This window comes from Aulonocara stuartgranti (genome assembly GCF_965226115.1).
Source record: "Aulonocara stuartgranti genome assembly, chromosome: 18".
Taxonomy (NCBI): Eukaryota; Metazoa; Chordata; class Actinopteri; order Cichliformes; family Cichlidae; genus Aulonocara; species Aulonocara stuartgranti.
Window position 1 is genome coordinate 20,199,351 of NC_138954.1, and position 26,324 is coordinate 20,225,674.

The 26,324-nt window shown below is 41.7% G+C and overlaps 2 protein-coding genes across 4 annotated transcripts in view; both read right to left on the reverse strand.

Annotated features, from left to right (window-relative positions):
* Nucleotides 1–26,324, reverse strand: part of LOC309693852 (uncharacterized protein) — a 548,750-nt gene that overhangs the window by 52,133 nt on the left and 470,293 nt on the right. The window lies entirely within an intron of this gene.
* Nucleotides 137–26,309, reverse strand: nyap2b (neuronal tyrosine-phosphorylated phosphoinositide-3-kinase adaptor 2b). Of its 2 annotated transcripts, none has more exons than XM_082513438.1 (8): nucleotides 26,253–26,309; nucleotides 17,379–17,580; nucleotides 13,528–13,844; nucleotides 9,610–10,683; nucleotides 3,489–4,778; nucleotides 3,289–3,392; nucleotides 2,191–2,460; nucleotides 137–2,098 (listed from the first exon to the last, which is right to left on the reverse strand). In XM_082513438.1, exons 2-8 carry the CDS (start codon nucleotides 17,555–17,557, stop codon nucleotides 2,063–2,065), a joined length of 3,270 nt encoding a protein of 1,089 aa, XP_082369564.1. In that variant the 5' UTR covers nucleotides 17,558–17,580; nucleotides 26,253–26,309; the 3' UTR covers nucleotides 137–2,062. The 2 variants fall into 2 exon arrangements, with proteins under 2 accessions (XP_082369564.1, XP_082369563.1); XM_082513437.1 differs by lacking the exon at nucleotides 26,253–26,309 and adding an exon at nucleotides 19,791–20,699.

A 26,324-nucleotide genomic window follows, 5' to 3' on the forward strand; every position in this document is an offset into this window, starting at 1 on the left:
TTTATTGTGTTTAAGTTGTTTTTCATTTTGTCATTTTAAAATAAGACTTTAATTTGACACGTCATGTAAAAAACTAAATAAATAAATACAATTTTAAGAAAAAGAAGCATTTTGACAGGATGCACATTTTCCATAGCAGGTTTCAAGTCCATATTTATTTATTTCTCTCAACAGAACCCAAGTGACAATCAGAATACAGTACTTTATTCCTCAAACATGTTTATTCCTTTTTTTTTTTAATTTTTTATTACGCAAAACAAGAGAACACTCAGTGCAATAAGACAGAGGACTGACGGTGCGGTGCTCTCTCTACCTTTTCACAGTGCACGTTTATACACACAAAAAGATTGTACATCATCATCATTGTTACATTTCCAACCTTCACCCACCAACATCATGAGGGCAAAGTGAATGTCTTAAGACAATCATTTTTTTTAAACTAGCAACTTGCATACAGTGTAGCCAGGTACACACACTCATAAACACACACACACGCACACACACGCGCACAGCTCTCTCCCTCACACGCATACTGGTACCAACAAAGGTTTCTGATTCGTTGATTCTCATAGAGAGGGGCTACTGCACTTGCACTTTAGGGGCTGTTGTTAAACCCATACTATTTTGGCAATGTTGACATTGCCTTTTAATGTGCAAAAGAGAACCAACTGAATTCATGCAAATAAGAGGTTGAGGTAGAGGGAGAGAGCAGGGGGAGATGAATGTGTATGCAACCAGCCTGATTTAATGTGAAGGAAGATGAGAGTTAGTGCAGTTCACTTATTTTTTTGTAGCCTGACAGAATTGCAGGCCCTTGTGCAACCCCTCCCCGTCATTTTTGACAGCTTAAAGCTGTTGTCATGTGATAGGTCCTTCAATAATTTGATCTCTAAAATGGTTGCCAGCCATTGAATTGGATTGGAAACATTGTCAGAGACACCCAAATATAGATGAGTGTATGTCACACACCCAGCCATTCTCCTGAGGCTTTACCTTTCAGCCAATAAATCAAAACTTACATGGCACAACTCACTATTCCTTACAATTTCAAAAAATATATATAAGCATAAACTTGAAAGTTACTTCTTAAGCAAGTGCATATGGCTATTATAATCTGCAGTGAAATTAAGAAATCTAAAAGCTCAGGTGTTGATTGTACGGGCTGGTCGTTGGCGTCAAGTATTTACACTGTCACGGTGCTTTGCAGTGTGCATGGCAATGTAAAGATGCTGGTACTCGCCAGCTATTGCCACTAATCCCATTTTAAATAACCAAGCATCCAAAGTGCAACCACACCCATATCTCGCTTTTACAGGCTTTGGCTGGTCTTGGAAAATGATCCTGTTTATAATGTATGTTCTAATTTGCTACCTCCCCACCCCGCTCTCATAGTGTATTTTAGAATACAGCAAAAAACATTACACACTATCTCTGTCCTCTACAAATGCCAACAGGCTTTCCTGCGAAACAGCTTTAAAAGGCTTTGACGTAGTGACCACACAGTTTCTCACTGTTAAATACAAACTGAAGCACAAGTAGTATCCTGTTTCTGTTCTAGGACCAGCTGTTGTACATTCTAGAACATCCTGGACCAGGCATGGACAGACCTGGAATCTAAAGCACGGCGACGTAAACTCCTCAACTTACAATACAACAGTGAAAATGTAAAGTATATATAGACAGAATTAAATAGTCCATTCATTTTAGTGCTTTTAAGCACAAACAAAAAAAAGCGCTTGGCATAAGAAAATTATGCAACTACAGTACAAGTATCGATAGATTATGTTTTGAAATGTAAAATAACCTGAACAAAAATAACATAAAAACAAATATTAGATTGCATCTACATCTACTATACATAATTTAAGTTTCCTTTTGATCCCCATCATCTCATTTAGAAAATATCTATTCATCATCAAATATCTACTCTACTAATACAGGAGTCCAGTCACAGGAAATAGAAAAATATCAAATATCACCAGTGATGATAAGAAACATGACAACCTGAACAAGCAGAAATATTGCTGTGGTAACCACCATTGTCCTTTGACATCAGTGAGCATCATCCCTCTTGTCCTCTCAGCGGCCGCCCTGAAGCCTGTGATGTTTTAGGGAGGAGAGGGAGTGGTTAACTGTGGGTTATGTGTTCGAAATGCCTTGTAAATGTCAGATGGCGGTATCCCAGAATACCGTTGTCTGGGTGGGGTATGGAGGAGGACGGATCTTCTTGGTCCCGCCGTTTTTTCCCCAGCTTGGAAGGACAGATGTATTTTCCTGCTTGCACTGACTTCGTTCCTGGTGCCTGTCCTCATTCCTGTCTGGCAGAGGAGGAGGAGGCCTCTCCAGAGATCTCTGCAAGTGCGGATGCTGTCTGGAACGGATTTCCATGCATAGGGTGCGTTTCCTCTCGATTTGCTCTAGCATAGTGGTGTCTCCACATATCCATGGCATCTGGGGCATCTGAGCAACACATTTAACATACCACGTGAAATAAATACAAATTAACTCTTTCTAGAATTTCTTTTTGATGTCATTCACAATTGACTAAGTGATCATATAACACAAAAAATGAATTCAGGGGCGGATGGGTGTGGTTTTTGATTTGATTTGGTGTAACCCAGCGTCTCACCAGTACTGATCATTTTTAATGGAGAGAATGGTAAACCCATTTATGTGTTCCCGGCTTTAGGTAATAAAAGAAAAAAAATAGAAAAATGATTTTGACAAAAATCATGTTCACCAAATTGCTGTGCTAGGAGCACCCTTACTCATGAACTTCACCCTACACTATGACTTAATAAATCAGTTTAAAAAAAATACAATTGATATATCTGGCAGAAGATGAAGAGTTAAACACAATGTAGATCTCTCTGAAAGTTCTGAAACCTGCTGTGGATTTCTCTTCACTGTCTTTGCAAACAATTTACTTTTTTTTTTTTTTTAAATAAATCTTCAGTTGTAACCACTATGTTTTAATAAACTGAAGATTTTTCACATTACTAATGAAAAATGCCTAATTAATCAGTGTTATTAATTAGTGTTTTGTTAAATAGTTAACTAGTCAATCAATTGAATAGTCAGTTAATTTAAATTGTTGAGATAAAAGAGTTAGATTTCGAATCCCCACACCAGTTTGACCAACTAGAACAAAATATCTTTAAACAGTCCAAACTGGTCCATACCAGACTAAGAAATAGGTTTTCAGGACCTATAAGAAACTGACACTTCAGGTAAAGAGACAGACAAGACAAAACAAAACAAAAGAAAGAACAAACCAGATATGCATACCTGACTTTGATGTGTCTCTGTTGCCCTCCTTTGTGGAGTTCCCACTGGGGAAGGATTAGCAGGTTTAGACGGTGAGCGGGCATACTTAGATGCTGCTTTCAGATCTACAAAGGAATAAAAAATCACATTTAGTAGTATGCCATTTGAATAGTTATATGCATTGTCTAATGCCGCCTTAAAATTTAGGTCCTAACACTCACCATTTCCTGTTCCCATGGTCATCGGAGGGCTACCTGATGACCTTCCGTGATGAGTGGGTGTTGTTGTTGATGAATGCTGTCCTGATATTGTGCTGCCATTCCTCTCTTGTGCTTTTGACTGGTCTGTGTTGTAATTTGCTCTGTTATCTCGTCGGGGGGTGCCATCTGATCTGTATCCTCGCTCCTTATTATCACACCTGTATTCCATTGATGAAGGGCTCTTGGTGCTCTTGATGTCAAAATGATGATGCTCTGAGCCATTCAAACTTCTGTCTTTGCTGTCCCGCCTCACTTCAAGGCCAGTTCTGCTCAGATCTTTGCTGTCCTGCCTGGATAAAGGAGGAGGAGGAAGATCTCCACTATTGTGGCAGCTTCGATCTCTCCCCTCATACCTGGATTCGGAGTTGGAACCAACTCTGTCCCTGCTGTTGCTGCTTCTGGATGCTTCTTGTCGGGGAAGGATCTCTGGTGGCTGATCTATTCTACCTTCATATTTGTGCTCCGTGTCATTCCTTTCTCTCTCTTTGCTCTCCTGTTGGGGTAACAAATCGGGACGATGGTCTTTGCTATCATGCCTGTATTCTGGTCCGGTTCTAACCCTGTCTTTGCTCTCTTGTCGGGAAAGAAGCTCAGGGGGCCTATCTCTGCTTTCGTGCTTTGAGTCCACACCATTTCTGGCTCGCTCTTTGCTATCCTGTCGGGGTAAGAGTTCAGGTGGCTGATCCAGTCTCTCTCTGCTTTCATGTCTGTAGTCTACAGGATTTCTTGCCCTTTCCTTGCTGTCTTGCCTTGGCAACAGCTCAGGTGGCTGATCAAGCAGTCTGTCTCTGTCTTTGCTCTCCTGTCTCAGCAAAGACTCCATTCCATGTCCCCCACTTCGATCTTTACTGTCTCTCCTTGGTAATAGGTCACCATTGCTAATCCCTCTGTCCTTGGAGTCTTTTCTTATCAAAGGGATTGTTTCTATGGAGCTGCTGCCCCTATCTTTGGAGTCCCGCCTCACAGGGATGGGCTCTGCATTGCTGCAGGCCTGGTCCCTGCTATCCCTGCGAACCAGCTGTGCATCTACATTGCTACAAGTACGGTCTTTACTATTTCGTCTGTGGGGCAGAGGCTCTGCATTGCTGCTTCCTCTCTCTTTGTCTTTTTCTCTGTCTTTGTCTCTGTCTTTTCTATGTGAAGACTCTTTACTGTGACGCTCCTTGGATTCACGCTTGGACTCCTTGCTGTGACTGTGACGTTCCTTGCCTTCTCGCTTTGACTCACTGTGAGACTTACTTTTGGACTCAGCTGCCAAAGAAAGGGGGGGGGGGGTAAAAATAAAAAACACATAATTAGGCAAATCAATAGACATTCAGTTTTTGATGTACCTATCAAAATAAACTGGATAAAAAAAACACACAAAATAAATAAATAAATAATTAAACAGTGGGACAAACTGTGATTATCATCAGAATCCGACTTGTTACTGCAATGCAAACAATTATCCACTAGGTGTCCCTTACTACCCATTTAAGAAGCTGTGGTAGGAGTTGTAAACCTCTGGAGTTGAAACAAAATGATTGAATGCCATATACATATACAGTGGTGTGAAAATTGTTTGCCACCTTCCTGATTTCCTATTATTTTAACATTTGTCACACTTAAACGTTTCAGATCACCAAACAAATTTAAATATTAGACAAAGATAACACAAGCAAAGTTTTTAAATGAAGATGTTTATTATTTAGGGGAGAAAAATCCAAACCTACATGCCCCTGCTTGATAAAAAAAAGATTGCCCCTCCCTGTTATAAGATAAATTAACTGTTGTGTATCACATCTTTGGAAAGATGAGCTCAATTTCTCTAGGCCTGATTACTACTGTGCCTGTTCTCAATCAAGAAATCGCTTGCATAAAACCTGCCTGACAAAGTGGAGTAGACCAAAACATCCTCAAAAGTCAGACATCATGCTGCGGTCCAAGGAAATTCAGGAACAAATAAAAGACAATGTAACTGACTTAGGGTCAGTGTTCATGAATCCACCATAAGAAAGAGACTGGGTAAAAATGCCCTGCATGGCAGAGTTCTATGACAAAAGCAACTGCTGAGCAAAAGGAACATAAAGGCTGCTCTCAGTTTTGCCAGAAAACATCTTAATGAACCCCAAGTCTTTTGGGAAAATACTCTGTGGATCCACAAAACAAAAGTTGAACTTTTTGCAAGGTGTATATCTTATTACATCTGGCAGATAGCCTGTCCACTTATGAATGGCTTAAGAAAAACAAAATGAAAACTTTGGAGTGGCCTAGTCAAAGTCCTGAAACCTGAATCCAATTGAGATGCTATGGCATGACCCTAAAAAGGTGGTTCATGCTCCCAAACCCTCCAGTGTGGCTGAATTATAACAATTCTGGAAAAATGAGTGGGCTAAAATTCCTCTGCAGCGCTTTAAAAGACTCATTGCCAGTTATCACAAATACTTGATTGTAGGTTTAGGGGAAAATCACTTTTTCAAGCAGGGCCATGTAGGTTTTTGACCTCTTAAAAATAAATAACTTCATTTAGAAACTTCATTTTATCATTTTTTTTGATGATCTTAAACATTTAAAAAACTTTATCCCACCACCGTATGGAGATATCTATCTATCTATCTATCTATCTATCTATCTAGATAGATAGATAGATAGATAGATAGATAGATAGATAGATAGATAGATAGATAGATAGATAGATAGATAGATAGATAGATAGACATATGCATCACTGGCCTGAGCCTGTCTCTGGATGGTTTCCGTACAAGCTGTAACCTACAATACATTGTGGAAGCATCCCCTGTCATGCCTGCATGCGTCATATGTGTAGTTTTATGCTGATGTGTGTATTGGGGGGGAGAGTAAAAGAGAGCAAGTGTGGTGATTAACCAGTTGGTAAGTGGGTCAGGGTAGCTGTTGCTGCCCCTGTTGCCTTAGAAAGGGAAAGAACAAAATGATCCTCCATTCCTTCATAACCTTCATGTTCACAACACACAACATATGTGACATTTGCACCAACTAAACCAAAAATCTCACTGATGAGAAATCAAAGGGTAATCCTCGCACCTAAATGCAGTCTCTAACTAAAAGCACATTATTCAGCAGCTAATAATGACAATCTCTGGAAAAAGCAAAAAATGTATACCAGTTTGGTACATGCATGAACATGTATATCTCATTACAGTCAAAATGGCAAGAAATCATAAATTCTCTCAGCGTCCACCGTCCCCATCTGCACAGCTGCTCCTGCTGCCCGATTGGCTTACATATGTGTGTGATGATTGGACAGAAAAGGGAATCTGAAATCCTGTGATCAGGTGTAGAATAGAGTTCAGAGGCATAACATCTCTATCAGGAGCATGCATTGTAGTCTGACGTGCCCTGAGCTGTGATTGGCTGCATTACCCACGGGGAGGGAATCTGCAAATAAGAAACAGGGATTTCTCCTCCTTCCACTGTTGCTATGTTGTAGTTGCTAAGAGCACTGAGTAAGGATGGATGTGTGGATTCTTTGTAGTTTTTTGTTTTTTTTCATGATTTATGATGTACGCATAAATGCTGTGTTTAGTGGTATTTACATTAAAGAAAACTGTTAAGCTGTTAAATTGTTGTTAAATTCTTTCAGATTGTGAAACTCAGGTATGAGGAGAGTTATGTGAAGTTGAGGGTTAAACAGCATGTCATCTTCACTGTATATGATTGCATACTCCATCTGACTTTGTTACTGACTCCAGTAAAGTATGACACACCTCTACAAAATGAATCTAAGCAGAAAAATAAAGGTTGCAATATGCTTGAGAATGAGAAGGCCAATTTGTGACTGACTGATAATGCTGCTGGCACCAGACTCAGAAATAGATCCTGCTTTTATATCTTTCTTCTTTCGTAAATCAATTTGTGCAGCAAGGGGTTTGTTTTCCTACCCGACCGCACATATTTTGGCACCGTCTTCCTGAGTGTGCCATAATATCTGTATTTAAATGTTGATGTTTACATATTTAAAAGTAATGCTGCCTGATGGCCTAATGCCATGGGTTGGTTTGAGAGACCTACGGCCCGCTTTAGTCTTTAATCCTCTCAGATTAAATCATACGATCTGTATCAGACTTGGCTTGGCAGGTCTAGATTAAACAAACGCAAACTGCAAAGTGCCCTGCAAACATCATGCTGTGAAAGCGATGCATTAAATGCACAAACTCGTGATTTTGCAGGATCAAACTTGTTAACCCTAAATGTGGACTGATTAAGGAATTAAAAAGTGTTTATTTATGTTTGCTGCCAGGTTTACTGTCGCTAAATCTCTTTACACTAACACAGTGCACACTGCCCAGTGACACACTTCTGTGTTACCTCTGCTCTTCAGTTTGTTATCCTACTTTCTAGTGCTGCTTTCTAACTAAATCTGTCATTCTCATGAAACAAATGTGTGTACAGTAGACAGGGCGGAAAAGCTGTTTAATGGGCATGTGTTTGCAACAAGGATGTAGATTTGGCATGGACGGAAGGGACGTGTCCCCACCAATATCCAGCGATTATTGAATTGTCCCCACCAATAATTTGATCTCTTTGAGTAAAGAAAAACAAACCCAATAGTAAGAAAAAAAAAACGATCTGTCAACGTCTCATTCACCCAGCGGTGCAGAAAGAGTTAAATTACGTTCTCTACTGGAGTCCTACCTCATGTGACAAATATGGCCAATGTGATTGGCTGTGCTTTTCAGGGAGTTTTCAAAACTAACTACACAACAGGCAGCACATTCTCTCAGTCTCAGAGCAGCATTTCTAATTTTGATTGAAACTGTCAGAGAAAACGGCAGCCTCGAGCAAGCCAGGATATTAGTTTACAGAGGCTGTTAAAATTATATGTCTAACGTTAAAATGTTGGTGACACAATAATTTCATCCTAATGGCACTGACATATTCATAGGGTTAATTTTTGAGACAAAATATCATGAATAGTCATGATTTTGCAAATATTCCACCTTGTAGTGCAGTTTGCACAAATTGTTTTAAAAATGCACTCACCCTACAAACATCACTGATGAGTCAAGATCTACACAAATTGACAGAAGCACTGAAGCAGCTGCACATTTTATTCTTATTGTCATGTATGTCCTATTTGTCAGGTGACAGAAGAACCAACACAAAGCTCACGGAGCAATGGTGATACAAGATCAAAGGTGAAATTGGATCATGACTTGATGGTTCATTACTGTATTTGAAGCACATGTGTGACTGCATGTATTTGGAATGTCTCACTTTTATTTATCAGGTGACAGAGGCAGCTCTGCCATGTTGTCGCTCGGACAGAGGTGAAGAGGCGAGGTCACAGGTGACTGACTGATGATTTGGTGCTATAGATTAACGAGAGAAGAAGGCATGTGTTTGGCTGCTTCACATAGTGGACATTGAGTTATTGTGTGGGGCACCAGTAGTGCATGTGTGTTGCTGTAACAGTAGTTCATGTTTAGAATAAAACATCCCAGCTCACTGATTTGATCGGGGCAATAGTGCCTAAAATGTTGCATCATTTTGCTGAGAGATCTTTTACTTTGTGGTAATCTGAAATGAGTAGTTTTATGGACAAAACCCACCAGGTCATTCAGTGTTCCCTTAGTGCTAATGTATAAGAGATGTTGGTGTACTATAACTGAAGTAATGTTGTTAAGTCCTTAAAGTCATATTCTTTTATTGTCATGACTGTATTTGAAGCTATTTTTATTTTTGTATGATACCTGATTTATATGGAATATGGCTGAAGTAAACTAAAGCCTAAAATACTTTAGTCATTTGCTTAATAGTAATTTAACATTATACAATTCACATATAAAACTATGAATTGTAATTTTAAATGGTTTAAAAGCATGTAGAATAACATATGTAGGCAAGTATATTTCTCCTTTTTTTTAATCAAGAAGCAAAGACGAAAAGGAAAAAAAAGAAACAGGGCAGAGTTCGGTGGTTGAATCATCCGTCCCCACCAATGCCAAATCCAAATCTACGCCCTTGGTTTGCAAACTATCTACACTCATATGGAAACCAGAAAGTTTGCAATACTTTGAATTAGTATCTTTTTGTAACTACATTTCATAATCACAAGACTTACTTTCTCCTGGCTCCTTGGATTTTCTTCCACTGGAATTTTTCTTTAGCATATTCCTGCCTGTCGTAAACAGGTTGGTTAGTTCATCCAGAGGGCTGGTGGGTGTCCTTGAGCGGCCTGTTGATACATTTTGCATAGACCCATGAAGTCGTCCGACACCATCTTGAGGTGGCGAGCCTTTTCCATGCGGTGTAGCAGAAGCACTTCGGGGCAGACCCCCAGGGAATGGCATCGGAGCATCAAAGGGAGGTGTACGCATGAGGCTGAGAGGGGTGAGACAGCGACCCATGCTGACTGGCGACGGACAAGCAGAGTGGCTACGCTGATAGGAAGATGATGATGAGGATTTATAAAGGGTACAGGGCAGAGGAGGCGCAGAGGAGCGTCCAGAGACAGTGAGAGTTGGGGTGGCTGTGAGCTCCCTACGGATGTGTGCGGAGGAGGGTGGCTCGGTGGAAGAGGTGGGAGATTTGCTGTATGACTGGTTCTCCAGCATGGGCAATTTGGCTACATCTAAAGGGGTGAGGGGAGACTCATCTGAGTTAGGGGAGCACTGGGCAGGCGCTGGTGGGAACACCAACAGTGGAGGTCGATGAGTGAGTAAATTGGGGAAGGGTGCAGGAATGTCACACAGTGGAATGTTTCGAGGTGTGGAGCAGCGGCTGAGAGGCTCAGGTTCATAGGGTGCCGGGGTAGGGCACGCAGAACGACATCCTACAGGGTCGGTGCGGTACTCCATGTCATCCAGAGCTGGGTACTTCATCTCCTCGTACACAGACTCATCTGGCTCCTCATCCTCACTCTTCAAGGGTTCTCGCATTCCAACATCAATCCCACCCATCTCTATATAGACAGGTTCGTCTTCACAGTCATCCGTAGGGCTGTCATCACTTTGAGGAGGTGATGGGTTGCATTCGTTAGGGGAAGTGACATGGTGGAGGGGTTTGGAGGGGCAAACCCCACTGCCTCCATGGCTCTTAATGTAGGACTCATCAAAGGAAACACTCAGTTGTGTGTTGGGGTTCCTCTTGGGTTTGGGTGGTGGCACCCTCCTGCAGTCCTCACTGCATCCCTGAACTGCTCAAAAGGAGAGAGAAAAAAAGTCTAAGATCTAATTTGTTGAGGTATGAGTCAAATAATTATTGAGTCATATATAATAGATTACTGAATTGGGTGAAATTCAAGTTTTTATAATCTATTTGTCATTAATTATTAATGTGGGTCAGTTGTAGGTCTATATGTACTACTCAGCGCAATATCTTGAGTCAGATATGTGGGAATAGTTGAGGCATATACATGTTTCTAGGTCACATATATGGCAGCATGCGAGTATACTATCTGGGTCACACACACTGTTGAGCTTCTTTCTGATAGTGGTGACGTAGCTTTGCAATGCGAATCTCTTTAGATGTGGTGCGGAGAGGCATTTATACAGCTAGTACTGTAAAATACACTGCGGTACCACTACAGTAGCTTACAGAGAGTAGCCATAGCTCTATGCTCCCAACTTGCTCTGAGTCTATTTCTAGGTCAAATACTGAGATGTTTGGATAGAAGTGTCCCTCACACTGGCAGGTAGTGGGAGATGAATGTGGTTAAGAGCTGGAGTATGTCTAAAATTTTTAAAACTGCAAATTTTATACCTTAAATAATTCATGTGGCAGATGGCCGAGACACACTCCTAGTTCCAGTAACTGTATGACTCACCACCCTTACTCCATGCATACAGGCGCACAAACACACACTAAAGATGCCGACACCTTAAGAGAGAGGAATTAGGACTGATATGTACAGTTCATAGTTTAGGTTGTTTTTGTTTTGTTTTTCTATTTTTTTTTTTACATTTTTTTTTTTGCAAAAAATTGGATACAGTGTATTGCACGTTTATAAAAATGTCTCTTGTTTATAATATTATTTGAGAAAAAAATGAATTCAATGTTAGGTTTATTATCCAGTGCGAGAACCAAAAGTAAAGACTACAAATTAAAACAAAACATCCAATTTTGTTCTGCTTTTTGCATGCTATACATTTAGTCACGATCATATATATAAACTAATTTGAACAGAGGATGCTTGGGTCTTTTGGGATGGTGTTCTCTCCTAATTAACACTTGCTAATAATGTGCTAATACAAGATTTGGTTAAGCCCAAATGTGTTTTGGCATGTGCTTCTTTGGACTATGATACTGAGATTCCTGCATATGCTCCTCTCCTGTCTTTGTGTGGGCATGCATGTGTATATATGTGCGGGCAGTAATGGGCACATAATGGTGCTCCTCTTCCTCGTTTCCACAGCAGCAAATTACATTACTACACTAGCAGGTTTCCATGGTTAATGCTGAGATCTGTTTCAGCATGGATGATGAATCCACCCCTTCAAAACATCGCTCTCCTTTCTCTTCTCCTCTCTCCACTGCTCCCTCTACCCCACCTCCCCCTTGCAGCGGATGTGTTTACCCGCAGCACCCTCCCCCCCTCCCGCTCCTCCTGGGGAAAACGAATCTAGGTCAATCGCTCCTCCTGAATGAATTCTACTCTGACAAGCTCCTCCCCTTACCACTAAAGCGCCAGCTACAGAGCACGCAACCCTCCCCTCAGCCAGGGACACCCCCACACTCTCAATTTGATTGGCTCAGAAGCCTTAGTTTTCAGCATCTCTGGAACCTCATTGGCCCAAGCTGCTCAGTAATGCTGGGATTGGCTGGGCTGCAGGGGGTCTTGTTTCTGTGAGATGGTTGCCGTGGTGCCCAGGAAGATCTGTGCGCACATAGTGATCCCCACCAATCTGAGCCAGGCAGGGTGACTCCCTAAACATCACGTTGGCAGCAAAGCTTCCAAACTGGAATGGAGTCAATGCTCCCTGCAAACTCTAAATCTTTTTGTTATTAATGCAACCTGAAAACTCTATCAGTTTAACTTTGCAAAATGCATGTATTGTGATGCCCCCCCCCCCCCCCCCGAGACAGTACTGTGCAGCTTGCATTTGTTGCAAGAAAAATTGTCTTGGGATAATAATGTTCAGTTAAATTACTCTAAACTGGTCTTACATTGACACAAGGCATATTTGAAGAGGAGTTTTAAGCAAGGTTAGAACTGTCAAAGCAGTTGATGCACGGAAACAGCTTAAATTACTAACAATGTGGCAATAACCTTCTATAAGCAGCACTATTATTACTCTGCTGAGCTGAAACCTACTATGCTGAGCAAGAGATGGAGTTTGTATATAGAGCAACACCTGATGATTACATGCACAAGGATAAATAATCTCAACGTGCTCCAAAGATCTTATCATACACACACAATCACATGCATTATAAGTGACTACTTCCATCTCTGTCTCTACATGGTAGTAACCACATGCAACCTGATTTATCTGTTGGGAAGCAGAAATATGCAAACTACCATTTGCTAATTTGATAACAAGAGAAAAAAAGGACTGTGAGAATGAAAACTCAAACAAAGCTACAACCTATCCCAAACTTCTTAATTTTTCTTTGGTATTATAATGGTATTCTCAGTTTATATGGCCTGTTCATTTTGCGGTATGTTATTAAATGCATGCTAGAGTAGGTCAGCCCTCACGAAATGGAAAACCATGACCATCAGAACATATTGCAGCACAGATGTCTTTAAATATTCATTTATTATTATACATGTGCTTCAGGCTGTCATGTTTGCAATGTTGTTTAGCATAGCCAAAATATGGATATATATGATATATAATACTTTAATCACAGTTCAATCCCATATTGTATTTACACCCTTCATCTTATATCAGTTTACACCTATGGTAGGTCAGTGAAAAGCATACACTGAATAGTTAAATTTCATGTCATTGTGAGAGAAGCAATGTTGAAGAGGTCCCTGCAGTTCAGCTATATATAGTGCATCAGTCTTGTGTGAAGTGCCACCACCACTCACCGTCACATCGCTCCCCGCGGCAGGTGGACATGGGACTATGGTCCACTGCCTCAGACGACATGCTCAGCTTGGTGGCTGGGTCTCTCCTGGGCTTAGGCGGGGGCTGCTTCCTAGAAGTTGGACTTCCCACTTCCTCCTCTCCTCCACCCCCAGTGTTCCCACCACCGACCGAGTGAAGGGACTGGGAGCGTACTGAGAAGCCCTGCCCACAGGCGATAGGGTGCAGGTGGGGCACGGGCATGCGTTCCTGGGGGTCTGGCATGGTATTTAAGCCCATACGCAAGTGCTTGCCCTCAGTTGCTATCTCCTCACCCGATCTGAAACAGCGAAAGAGGAAGGACAAAGAGAAGGGTTAAGAGATCAGAATGAATAAATGTGGAATGCAAAGAATAAAAAAGATAAAGACACAGAAATACAGACATTCCACAATCCAACACATTACAATCAAACGTCTTTCATTTGATCGTATGCGCACGTAGGTATGTGCATTTCATTGTGTGCAGGTGGTCAAAATGACAAGAGCACTAAGTTAACAATAACAGATGTGTTAGTGCCATTGACAGGATGGCTTCTTTCAGGGCAAAGCATTGATTTGAGTTTAACCCTGGATATGACTGATAACCCTCACACAAGCACACACAATCAATCCCTTTAAACGGATGATTGGGCTGAATGGAGTGTTAATGATGTCTGAGTGTTGTGCAATAATGGCGTGAAGGGAAGTGTGTGCTTGAGTGTAAATGGGTGAGTAAATGAGTTCAAGCTCTGACTGTGTTTTAGCATCATATTAAAGAGACAGCAGAATTAAACTTCATTTCAGAGATTCATCTATTTGAAAAATCTCACATTTGCATCTGTGACATTGTCAACCATGCATGTTGGTATGGATGTATGTGGGGGTGACCTCTCAGCCTGTTACTTTGCTGACTATGACTCCCTCTCTGGCCAGCTGCTGAACAGAAGGTGCTCAGTGGGTTGGGTTCATTGGTCAGGGGCTTAACTTTGCCTAGCAACAGGGTACCCATAGAAACCAGACACAAAACCAGCTGCCACTGCACAACAATAATAAAGCACACGTGCACACCATAAGCACATGATAACCGCAGCAGGGTTTGTTTTAATAGTATACTGCTGATATAAGTTTAAAAAAGGGACCTGCAGAAACATGTAGAGGCACAGAATGAACAAACCCAGAAGTTAAAAATCACAAGTTTATGTAAATAACTATAATATATATATATATGGAAAAAAAAACATCAATGAAGAAATTATAAATTCTTTATCAACAAGATTCAGCCACAGGTGTTTTGGGCATGCATCTGCTGTGACGTGCACTTTTATATACATTGGTTGGTAGTGTGGGGGTGGCTGGGTGTGACTGGAGTACTGGTGCCTGGGTTATTTATAGGATATTTGCCCAGTGATTGGCTAGAGGACAGACCACAGGTGCAGCAGGCGCAGTTGGGGTTGATTTGTTTTTGAGCAGCTCTGGTTGTCTCACTGTGACACCATGGGATGGCAAAACAAGGCACCCCCCCAAAAAAACAAACAAACAAACAACCCCCCCCCCCAAAAAAAACAAAACAAAACAAAAACAAAAAAACAAACACTTACTAAATGACATACTGAGAAATAAGGAAGGAAAAACTTCTGTTTGTGTCTGCATGCACGTGTGCACAAAGGGCAGGGCAGTCGTTGGGAATTTGCATGCATATGCAAACATAAGTAAATGCGTGTGCATCTGTGTGTGTGCGTGTGTGTGCATGAACGTTGGATAAGGGTCGTTTTGAAGACTCTTAGAGATTTAAATGGATTTGTATGTCTGTGACTGTGTGGATAACTTTTTTCCCTCTGATGAAATACAATAAAAGAAAACCAGAGTGAGAGTGTGCTAGGCAGGAAGGCCCGCCTCACTCAAACCAAACGTGCTGATTTGATTGGCCTATGGCTGCTCCAGCTGTTACCAGGCAGAACCCAACTCCTGCAACTGAGCTCACACTTAATCTCTCTTTAACATTTTTCCCCCCATTTTCCCCCCAACTCTAAAACACACTTGTTCTAACAAGCTCTTTTTTCCTTTACACGATCACACTGTCAGTTTGCTCTTTCCAACCCTTTCTCGTAAATAATAATAATATAAATAATAATATATTCCCTTTTCCAGTTGTTCATGCCCATGCACGCACATAGTACGCAGGATGCACACACAAATTCTTACACTCTCATAGTCTTTCACTTACTGTAAAAAAATGGGTCGTCTCATTGACCTACTTATAGGTCTCATAAAAAATCCAACTATTTTTTGTCTCTTTCTCCAGTGACTGTGAATTAATGTTTTAGGTTTGGCAACACCTAAAAGAAAGTGAACAGCAGATGACACTTTCCTCAGGTGTCACCCTGTCCCATTCACCAAAGTTACAGTACAGGACTGCATAACAATGAGGACATTGAGATCTTGCTGGTAAGTTAAAAATAGAGGCAAAGAAAGATTTCTGAATTTTCTCTAAAAATGCCACTTTGTTTTTCTAATGCCAGCAGTGTAAAGTTGAGCTTTGATCATGCAAGTGACGTGCCATTTGCATATCCAGTCATACTGGGAGCCAAAAAAAGAGACAGAGCTCTTTGGAGATGCATGGACCATTGAGAGAAGCATGACAGGGATCAAAGTGTTCCTGGATAAATAGGTTAAAAAGCCACATCTGGTCAGATATAAATGCTCAACTCCCCAAAAGCACCTTAATTATTTGATGAGCTGCTAAAATTGCCATCAGCTGCTAAAATACTTTGAGCCAGAAAGACTTAAAGCAAGTAAAATTATTTTTAGAATGTTTGAGAACACTGGAAAGCATAAATTACAAGTACCCAGTGTACACTCATGCTTCTTTCCGTCCTATATTACGACAAACTTTAGATTAAATTAATAGATTAGACATCATTCTAAGACCTAATAAAAAATCATATTACTCAGTATGATGCCTGATGGATATAGTTTCTTTTTATGCCATGATTGTAAAGATCTGCTCTCTGTTTTTGTGGATTGCAAATGTCCATGTTGTCACCAACAACTTTCAAAATCCCTCCAAATACCCTGGTATCATCTCCTGATAATCTAACACCCAGTGGTTCTCTAACACCCAGCAAGCAGGATTTTTCCACGCGCTAGGCACATGTTTACAGCGTGTGCCTTTTATTTAGTGAAGTTACAGTTTCACCATGCTCAGTGGCACTGCTCTAAAAAACAGTGCAGTCAGACATGCGAGTGTTCATAAAGCTGGTTAGAACCCTCCTCTCACACACACCCAGACACACACATTTCCATGTTTCCAGATGGTTTTTAAATAAAGGTGTTTCAAAACACTTACATCATCATAATTCCCACCCTCACTTCCTAACTTCCTGGGTGTTTTACTGTCCTGGCCCACCTCATTCCTTCTTAATTGTAAAAGCTTGCCATCTCAAAAATAGAGCAGTGATGACCTCCATACAAGGACAAGTCCCAAATAAGTCTAAAAGTGAAAAATTAATTATCCTCCATAGATCACAGAGTGCACTGATCCACACTTGTAAACTCCATAACATAGCAAATTAACAAACCCTCTGGCTACTTGTCCCAATTTCCTCATCCTTAAGCACGGGATACCCAAAGGCAAAGTGGTTTGGGCTCATACCACACGGGTCCAAATGCCCTTGAGCATCAAGTCCCCTGTTTCAATATCCAGCTGGCTGGACCATTTGTTGCATGTCACCCCCCCCCCCCCCCCCCCCTCTCTTTTCCCATATTCCCTGCTTTAAATGTATTCAAAACATACTATTGAGGTTTTCATATTTGCAAGCACTTTTTTTCATCCTACCTCCTTATGGCTTCCTCCTGTTTTCTCTTCTTCTCGTTTTTTTCCTTCAGGAATATCTTGTTTCTCTCATTCCTGGCGTGGTCCAAGTTCTGAGCTACCAGGCCGTTGTAGGCTCTCAGGCCATTCTCTTCAACATATTGGAAAAAGCTGAGAGTTTCCTCCTCTTTGGAGCTCATCATTCTTCAAGTATTTCCACTGCATTCTGGGGGGCATATAAGACATATCAGTCATAATTATTCTTCGAGAAGGGTCACAAAATACAAGAGTGGGCCAGTCATGAGAAAAGCTGGATTTCACAGGCCACACGTTAGTGCCACATGTTGAGTATATGTTGATTTTGAATATGTCTGAATGTTGCTGTAGAGTAGGTGGTGGGCCTTGCATCATGTCTGGATCCAGAAGAGTATTTTCCCTGGAGATTTGCAACATCCTTTTCTATCGTTCACTCTGCACACAGATGCACACACGCACACACAAAAAAACACACGCACATGCAAACATATACAAAAGCTCATGTGCACATGGAAAGAGCTAAGACTCACTATTTAGCAACAATTACTCATAACCTTCTGCTTCAGTGTGGAACAGTAGCGGCTGCTAATTTTCTCAGTTGTGTTTGCACATTTTCTGGCTGAAATTACTGGCTTTAACCAAGCGAGTGTGTGAATGAGAGTGAAAAAGGGCTTTCATCTTCTGCAGTCATAATATAGCCTGGACTCGGAAAGCATAAAACTCATGGAAGCAATCAGATCAGCACAAATGAAACAAAACTATGAAGCATGCTTTTACATTTATAAATATCATCAATCTTGTCTCTTAAATCCTCAAATACTCTCTTCTCGAGTCCTGCCTTTTGAGTCGGTGATAACATTAATGTTCTTAATGAAAAAAGTGAGAAGAAGCCTTCTCTGTGAAATGTCGACACTTGTGCAGTTACTCAGTGATTCACTCCTAGACGGTAATTAGTTTATAAAAGCAATCGTTTGCAGCCACTTAAAGTCGAGGCACAGAACGAAGCAGATAATGATGCGATTCAGTCTGCATGTATGTTCACTTGGCTGAAAACAAGTGCAACCGCATGTAACGCAGTACATACAATGTGCAACGGCCAAATGTGAATTTCGAGAGGGCAGTGGTGGAAGAGGAGAAGACAGAGCATGCTTTTATGTAGGTCAGTGTTTTCAGATCAACCTAAGACTCATGCTTGTTTACGTGTGAGACAAGCACTGAGTGTGAGCTCGCGTGGGGAGGGGGAGGGAGCTTGTGATATCTCGATATATGTTTGCATGTGCATGTGTGTGTGTGTAGAGAGGCAAGGGGAGCAAGGGGGGTCTTGGAGGGCAGCCAAATGGAGATTGCATGGCCAACTCAGAGGCTAGCCATTGTCTGGCCATCCCTCAGCATCCATGATGCATCTCAAAACTGTTTTGCATAGGCTTTTACAGGCAAGATGAGAGGACTGATAAGAGCCAAAACACAGGATCTCAAGAGCAAAGTTCAAACTAGGGCAAGGATGCCTGGTGTCAAGTGGTGCAGAGATGTTTTCTCCTGATAATCAGGTTTTATCACTAATGCACAGGCACAGTGTAACACCTACAGCTGCACAAATACCAATTTTTTTTCAAATCACAGTTTCTGAGGGAAAACGAAGCACACCAGTTAGAGGTACGGCAACGGGAAGGCACAGTTCAAACAGTGTTTGAGCTGAATTAAGCCTGCCTGCCTAATCCCTGTAAGCCTGCAGCAGCACTCTGCACTGGAATCAACTTGTTTATCACAGTGTTTTTACCAACCAAACCTTTCTCACTGGATTGTCCTCCCTCAACTCAATGATACAAAAAGCTATTATTAATTTTTCATCTCCATAAAACCTGTCAGTTCAGTGAACATTTTCATTCTCTTTTTTTTAAGCAAAGCTTGTTTTGCTCAGTGCCTTGCTCAGTGACATGATGCATTCTCTCTCTTTTCTGTCTTGCCCCTTATACCTCCATTTGCCCTAGTTGACATTGGGTGCAACAGTTGGAACACAGAGGTGCACTTTGCTTTAAATGATAGTGGCACACCATTTCTGTTTCTAAGCAACCATGTCACAGGAGAAGGCCAGCATGGATATTCTAGAGACACACTGTCAAGAAAGATTGCAAGGGCAAGAATCTGGTGACAACATGCATGGGTACTTGCGTATGCATATACACACACGCACACACACAGACACACACAATCATTCTAGGACCAAGTTAAAGCTAATGTTTACTTGATGCAACACTTGGCATGTCTTTACACTTGATTTATTTTTATAGGCACTTGAGAAGGGTGCACAGTAGCATTAGACAAGCAGGCATTTTTTGTCAGTGCTTTGTGGGTTTGTAGGTCAGTGCTGTGAATAAAAAAAAAGTTCTGATGCATACTTACAATAGGGTTGTGTCCTTACTGGTTTGTGGACCAATGTGAGGTCTGTCTTCCCCTGACAAGTCCACTGTACACTAATGAACTCTGAGCTATGCTGCAGCACCAGTGCACTATTCCACTTAAAGCCACATAGACTTCCATCCATTGTATGATCCAACTGATTGGCCAGCTAGAAAGACTGCCTGTGACCCAGGATAAGGCTGGTGCCAGAAGGGAGCCGGGCCATTGGGTACCTGGCCCAGTGCTCCCTTCCCTGGGCAAAAAAGGGAGACGCGTCCGCTCCAATCCAGATATTTCCACAGTTCAAGCCAGATGTCAGCTTCACTTCTTCAAACATCTGCACATGCTAAAGATGGAAGGAAGATGCAGCATAGCAGCTGACCGCACCCGCATACATCTCGCAAATGCACACTAACACACTCACACGCTCTGACATGAAGCTCCCACTTGCAGTTACAGACCAGGCACTCAAAGTCTTTCTAATTTCCAGAATGTCTTTCCTTCTGCTTTAACATGTCAAAGTGCTGCCCGGGTAAAAGGAATCCTTATCCACAGTGCCCTCAAGGTTCAGACCGAGGTAGAGCAAAGTGATGTGCATTTCCAGGTAAGGCATTCCCTGCCTGCTCCCTCCGTCCCGCTTAGACAGATAGGTCTGCACGCTCACACTGTGCTTAAGCAGATGACACTGGGCTTCCCAACTATAGATCACAACAAGAAGAACACGCCCACTGCCTACTGTAGCCACCTTCCACTAGAGCGTCATCCTCTGTCCCTCTTCTTTTTTTTCTCTTGTGTGCTTTTCAACTCATCTTCAAAAGCACTCATACCCCAGCCTCTTTTTGCAGTTAGTCATTTTTATGCTCTCGTCCTGTGTGCCTCGCCTGCCTTCCCTTAGCAACTGGGCTGTAACTGAATCGTGTTTTTCTGCTTTCAGCACCACGGAGAGCTCTCTCTGTCAGGGGGCGAAGGCGGGGGGTGGAGGGTTGAGTGGGTGGGCACATTCAAAGGGGGCCAAGTGGAAAGAAGGGAGGAGGGATGGAGGGGGGGCCTGAGTGGGAGGAGTCACCAGGTTGCCAGGGTGTGACCTCATTAGACACAACCTCCTCTCCCCCTGGCAACCGATGCGATTCCCCTCCCTGCTACCCCCTTCCTCCCTCCCTCTCTCTCTCACAGCTCGTAAACAACACCAGGACATACACACACACATATAAAAAAAAACCCACTTGCGGTGTTGCTGTGTTGCTTTCAAGTTCATTCATTACATGTACAGTAGTCAAAACAAAGAGTAATAAATGCACGCAGGCAAGAAACAAAAAAAAAGAGAGAAAACAACAATACTTTTCCCTTTCTAATGCGCACACACATTGACCTGCTGATGCAAATTTAAAATATGTTTTGCATAGAAGAACAAAACAAGCAATGCAGTGCAGAGACTTGTTCCCAGTGGCCACAAAAGATGAACGGGATGAAAACAAGGACAGAGTTGAGCCCGAGTTGCATGTTTGTTGGTGGGTGGAGGTGGGGGGTGCTGCTACTGTGACTGTTGTGCACCCCCGCTTGACTGTCTGGGGGATAAGTATTGGTTTCAGTAGCGCTGTCAGTTGTTTCAGTGGTGAGAAAGCCTGGTCTATGGTGCATGAATCAGGGGTTAAAGGAGGGTGAGCTGTTCGAGTTGGTGGGTAGGTTGATGGGGGGGGGGGGCTGGGTTTGCTTGGATGGATTAACACCATCGACACAAAAGGATTAGCGAGCAGAGATCTGTTGTTTTCGTTGTTTTCACAAGCTTGGCCAGGTTGTGTTTTATATTTTGTTGGGGGTATAAAAAAAGGGGGGTTGGAGGCAACAAAATGATTTTTTCACAAACATGTGATGGTCAGGTTAGGGAGGAAGGGAAGGCTTAAAAAAAGGCCAGCAATGGAACTAGTGAGTCCACCACGCTGTGCTGTGCTGACCTGCATTTGATTATCAAATTAGGCATTTGTTTTTAAGTTAATACAGGAAAAGAAAATCAGGGCAAAAAGCACTCACTTAAAACACACTTTTAGATAAATCATGCTGCATGTCCCAAATAGACAACTGCTACGCCCTCGCTTAGATAAAAATCAGCTGTCGAAAGGTAGACACCCCTTTTTCCTGACTATTGAGAGGGATGTGGTCGACTGATCATGCACAAAGCAAGTCGCTCTATCCAGCATACGCACACATAAACATGCACATATACAAAAAGGTCACTCTGACCTTAGTGCATGGTTTTTGTGTACTTCTCAAAAGAAGTATTTAGATCCTATCGGAGCTCAATGAACACAGACTGTATGGAAATCTCAGGGGTGAATGGGTTAAACTAATTTTTCCACCACGTGCGCAGGAGTACTTTGTTTTGTGAACAGTGGAGGACACTCCCTCTGGGACAGAATGGAGGGTGAAATAGGATACAATTCCTCTAACTTTTCAGTTCACGCACGCTTACAGACACACAATGACTTGCATAAAAATGCATTAAGAATGCCTAAATAGATGCTTAAAAGCAAGTTTTACTGAATTGAAATGAAGTAAGGTGGTTAGATTGTGATAATGAATATATCATTTTTGCACTGTGGAAATAAAGAACACAATTTAAAGCTTTTGGTGTGGTTATGCTGATGTCTAGATTCCATAATCATTTCTCTTAATTTAATTTAATCGTCTCTTAACACCTTATTTTTTTCAATCATTGCAAGACTAAATATAAGGTTACATTTGCATGAGCTTAAAGTTGCTTAGGTTCAGTGGCAGTTGTTGTATGCTAAATTTTGAGGGGGAAAAAAGCTAATTAAACGAAAACAGAATTTTAAATGTGACAATAACAAAGTCAATAAATATTTCCAGTGGACACGATGCATTTTTACCCCTATTTAGTGAACAATAGATGTCCTTTGTTTGTTGTTGTTGTCAATTTAGCGCTTAGACTACATCCTCCTCATTTAGTATCAAGCCAATAAAATGCACTCAGTCATTCAGATTCAAGTCACTTGTAAAGTATATAACCTTGCCAGTTCATGTGTGTAGTGAGACATTAATGACTGTACAAACAGAGACCAATGTGCCCTGCAGCAGATGCCTGGTACTCAGTTCAATCATGCTTGTAATGATGTTGCATTGATTCAGTGCTGTAACAGGCTAATGAAGAGTCTATAAAAACCATTATGCCAATCAATTAAATGTCACTGAGGAGACAGAATCATTTCAATTCTTTCCAGTGATTTATTAGGTGCTGTTTCTTGCTATCTAAAACTAGAAAATGATTTCTACTTCTCAACAGTGCGTGAGGCGGTATTCATATGCCTAAAAGGGCCTGTGATGCTTTGTGGCATTCTCTGTATTCTGTCCGCTCTGGAAGTGCCATGAAGGTGATGCTGAAGAAGGCACTGGCAAGACAGATAGTGAGACAGCGGCACTAAAGATGTCAGACTCCCATTAAAGATGCAGCATGGCTTACTTCCATTCCTCACATCTCTAAGAGAGAAATAGAGCATAAGCTTCATGCTCTGACCAGCAATCTGCAGACATCTGACCACTCCCAAATGGAGGAGAAGCAGAAAATAACAGAGTAAATGTCAGTGTTTCATATAGTCTTAAAGACTTGCATGTCTTATACTATGATTTAATAGTGTGAACTTGATTCTTACTTAATTATTATAATAAACTTGCATTTGAGGAAAAAGGAAAAGAGGCGACTTCCATAAGTAAAAGTGTTTTTTTATATACAGTGGGGCAAAAAAGTATTTAGTCAGCCACCGATTGTGCAAGTTCCCCCACCTAAAATGATGACAGAGGTCAGTAATTTGCACCAGAGGTACACTTCAACTGTGAGAGACAGAATGTGAAAAAAAAAATCCATGAATTCACATGGTAGGATTTGTAAAGAATTTATTCGTAAATCAGGGTGGAAAATAAGTATTTGGTCAATAACAAAAATACAACTCAATACTTTGTAACATAACCTTTGTTGGCAATAACAGAGGTCAAACGTTTACTATAGGTCTTTACCAGGTTTGCACACACAGTAGCTGGTATTTTGACCCATTCCTCCATGCAGATCTTCTCGAGAGCAGCGATGTTTTGGGGCTGTCGCCGAGCAACACGGACTTTCAACTCCCGCCACAGATTTTCTATGGGGTTGAGGTCTGGAGACTGGCTAGGCCACTCCAGGACTTTCAAATGCTTCTTACGGAGCCACTCCTTTGTTGCCCGGGCGGTGTGTTTTGGATCATTGTCATGTTGGAAGACCCAGCCTCGTTTCATCTTCAAAGTTCTCACTGATGGAAGGTGGTTTTGGCTCAAAATCTCACGATACATGGCCCCATTCATTCTGTCCTTAACACGGATCAGTCGTCCTGTCCCCTTGGCAGAAAAACAGCCCCATAGCATGATGTTTCCACCCCCATGCTTCACAGTAGGTATGGTGTTCTTGGGATGCAACTCAGTATTCTTCTTTCTCCAAACACGACGAGTTGAGTTTATACCAAAAAGTTCTACTTTGGTTTCATCTGACCACATGACATTCTCCCAATCCTCTGCTGTATCATCCATGTGCTCTCTGGCAAACTTCAGACGGGCCTGGACATGCACTGGCTTCAGCAGAGGAACACGTCTGGCACTGCGGGATTTGATTCCCTGCCGTTGTAGTGTGTTACTGATGGTGACCTTTGTTACTTTGGTCCCAGCTCTCTGCAGGTCATTCACCAGGTCCCCCCGTGTGGTTCTGGGATCTTTGCTCACCGTTCTCATGATCATTTTGACCCCACGGGATGAGATCTTGCGTGGAGCCCCAGATCGAGGGAGATTATCAGTGGTCTTGTATGTCTTCCATTTTCTGATGATTGCTCCCACAGTTGATTTTTTCACACCAAGCTGCTTGCCTATTGTAGATTCACTCTTCCCAGTCTGGTGCAGGTCTACAATACTTTTCCTGGTGTCCTTCGAAAGCTCTTTGGTCTTGGCCATGGCGGAGTTTGGAGTCTGACTGTTTGAGGCTGTGGACAGGTGTCTTTTATACAGATGATGAGTTCAAACAGGTGCCATTCATACAGGTAACGAGTGGGGGACAGAAAAGCTTCTTACAGAAGACGTTACAGGTCTGTGAGAGCCAGAGATCTTCCTTGTTTGAGGTGACCAAATACTTATTTTCCACCCTGATTTACGAATAAATTCTTTACAAATCCTACCATGTGAATTCATGGATTTTTTTTTCACATTCGGTCTCTCACAGTTGAAGTGTACCTCTGGTGCAAATTACTGACCTCTGTCATCATTTTAAGTGGGGGAACTTGCACAATCGGTGGCTGACTAAATACTTTTTTGCCCCACTGTAAATGTTTTAACCTAATTGTTTATTATAGGAGTAGAAATTATATATATATTTTTTTACATACGGCCTTGATCCATATGTGCATACAATAATATACACCTCTTCCCATCTCCAAACTCAATATATTTAGAAATGTTAAAAAGCTTTTTAGTTTGAAAGTTGTTGTTTTTTTTGTTTTGTTTTTAAAAGTCTTCATCAACCTTCTTAACACTAACACAACAATTATCTGCACTTCCTCTCTCTGGAGATGTCAAGCTGAGGCATGTCTCTAACGACCACCCTCCGCACTTCCCGCTGTTCCACCAAGACAGAGAGGTGAAAATAAGAGACTGAAGACTGTAATCTCTCAAACAGGCGGTTGAGGGCTCCAATCTTGGGGGTTTAGCCCCCTGTAAGCCCCTTAAATCCCCAGTTTAGAGGGCCAGGACTGATGGGCTAAAGCCCCCACAGACGGTGTACTAGCTGCTGGTCTCAGACACAGCATGAGGACAAATGACAAACATAATTGCTGCAGCTTCCTGGTCGTTTCACATAAGTCATAAGACAGAACTGAGTTCAACGGGATCAGATACATCAGTTTTTAACACGATATGATTTGGTTGAGGTTTGGTTTCTAGTTACGGTGCACTGTACATACTAGAACATATTGTTCTTCTGTAATCACCAGCTGATGTTATTTATCATGTCTGTCTCATCCTAAAATGACTGTGAGAATACCAGAGGTGACAGATGACTCACTGCTCACAGCTGTGTTAGAATACAGGAGATTATTTCAGTTCAGATGTTTGTTTGTTTTTTGAAAACACACGATCGAAAATTTAAAAAAAAAAGAACAAAACATGGTATTCTCGTGCCTCCAGTTGAGCTTTTTGTTATACTGTGATACATGTTTGTAGAGAAAACCTGCGGGTAAATGGGGACTGAATGTCATCTGAAAGAGGACAAGTTAGGTGACTGGCGCCATCTGCTGTAAAAATAGCAGAAACTCATTATTTCTTACCTTTTCCCAACAACCTTTGCACTCTGCATATCTTTGTCTATCTGTGTGTAAACATCAGTGGCCAAATGTGTGTGCGTGCGTGTGTGAGTGCATAGGTGGGGAAATATTCATCTCTCACCTTTCTTGTTGTTCAGCGTTCATTACGCTAGCTTAGCAACACCTGTGTAGAGTAGTGTATGGTCCAAGCCCT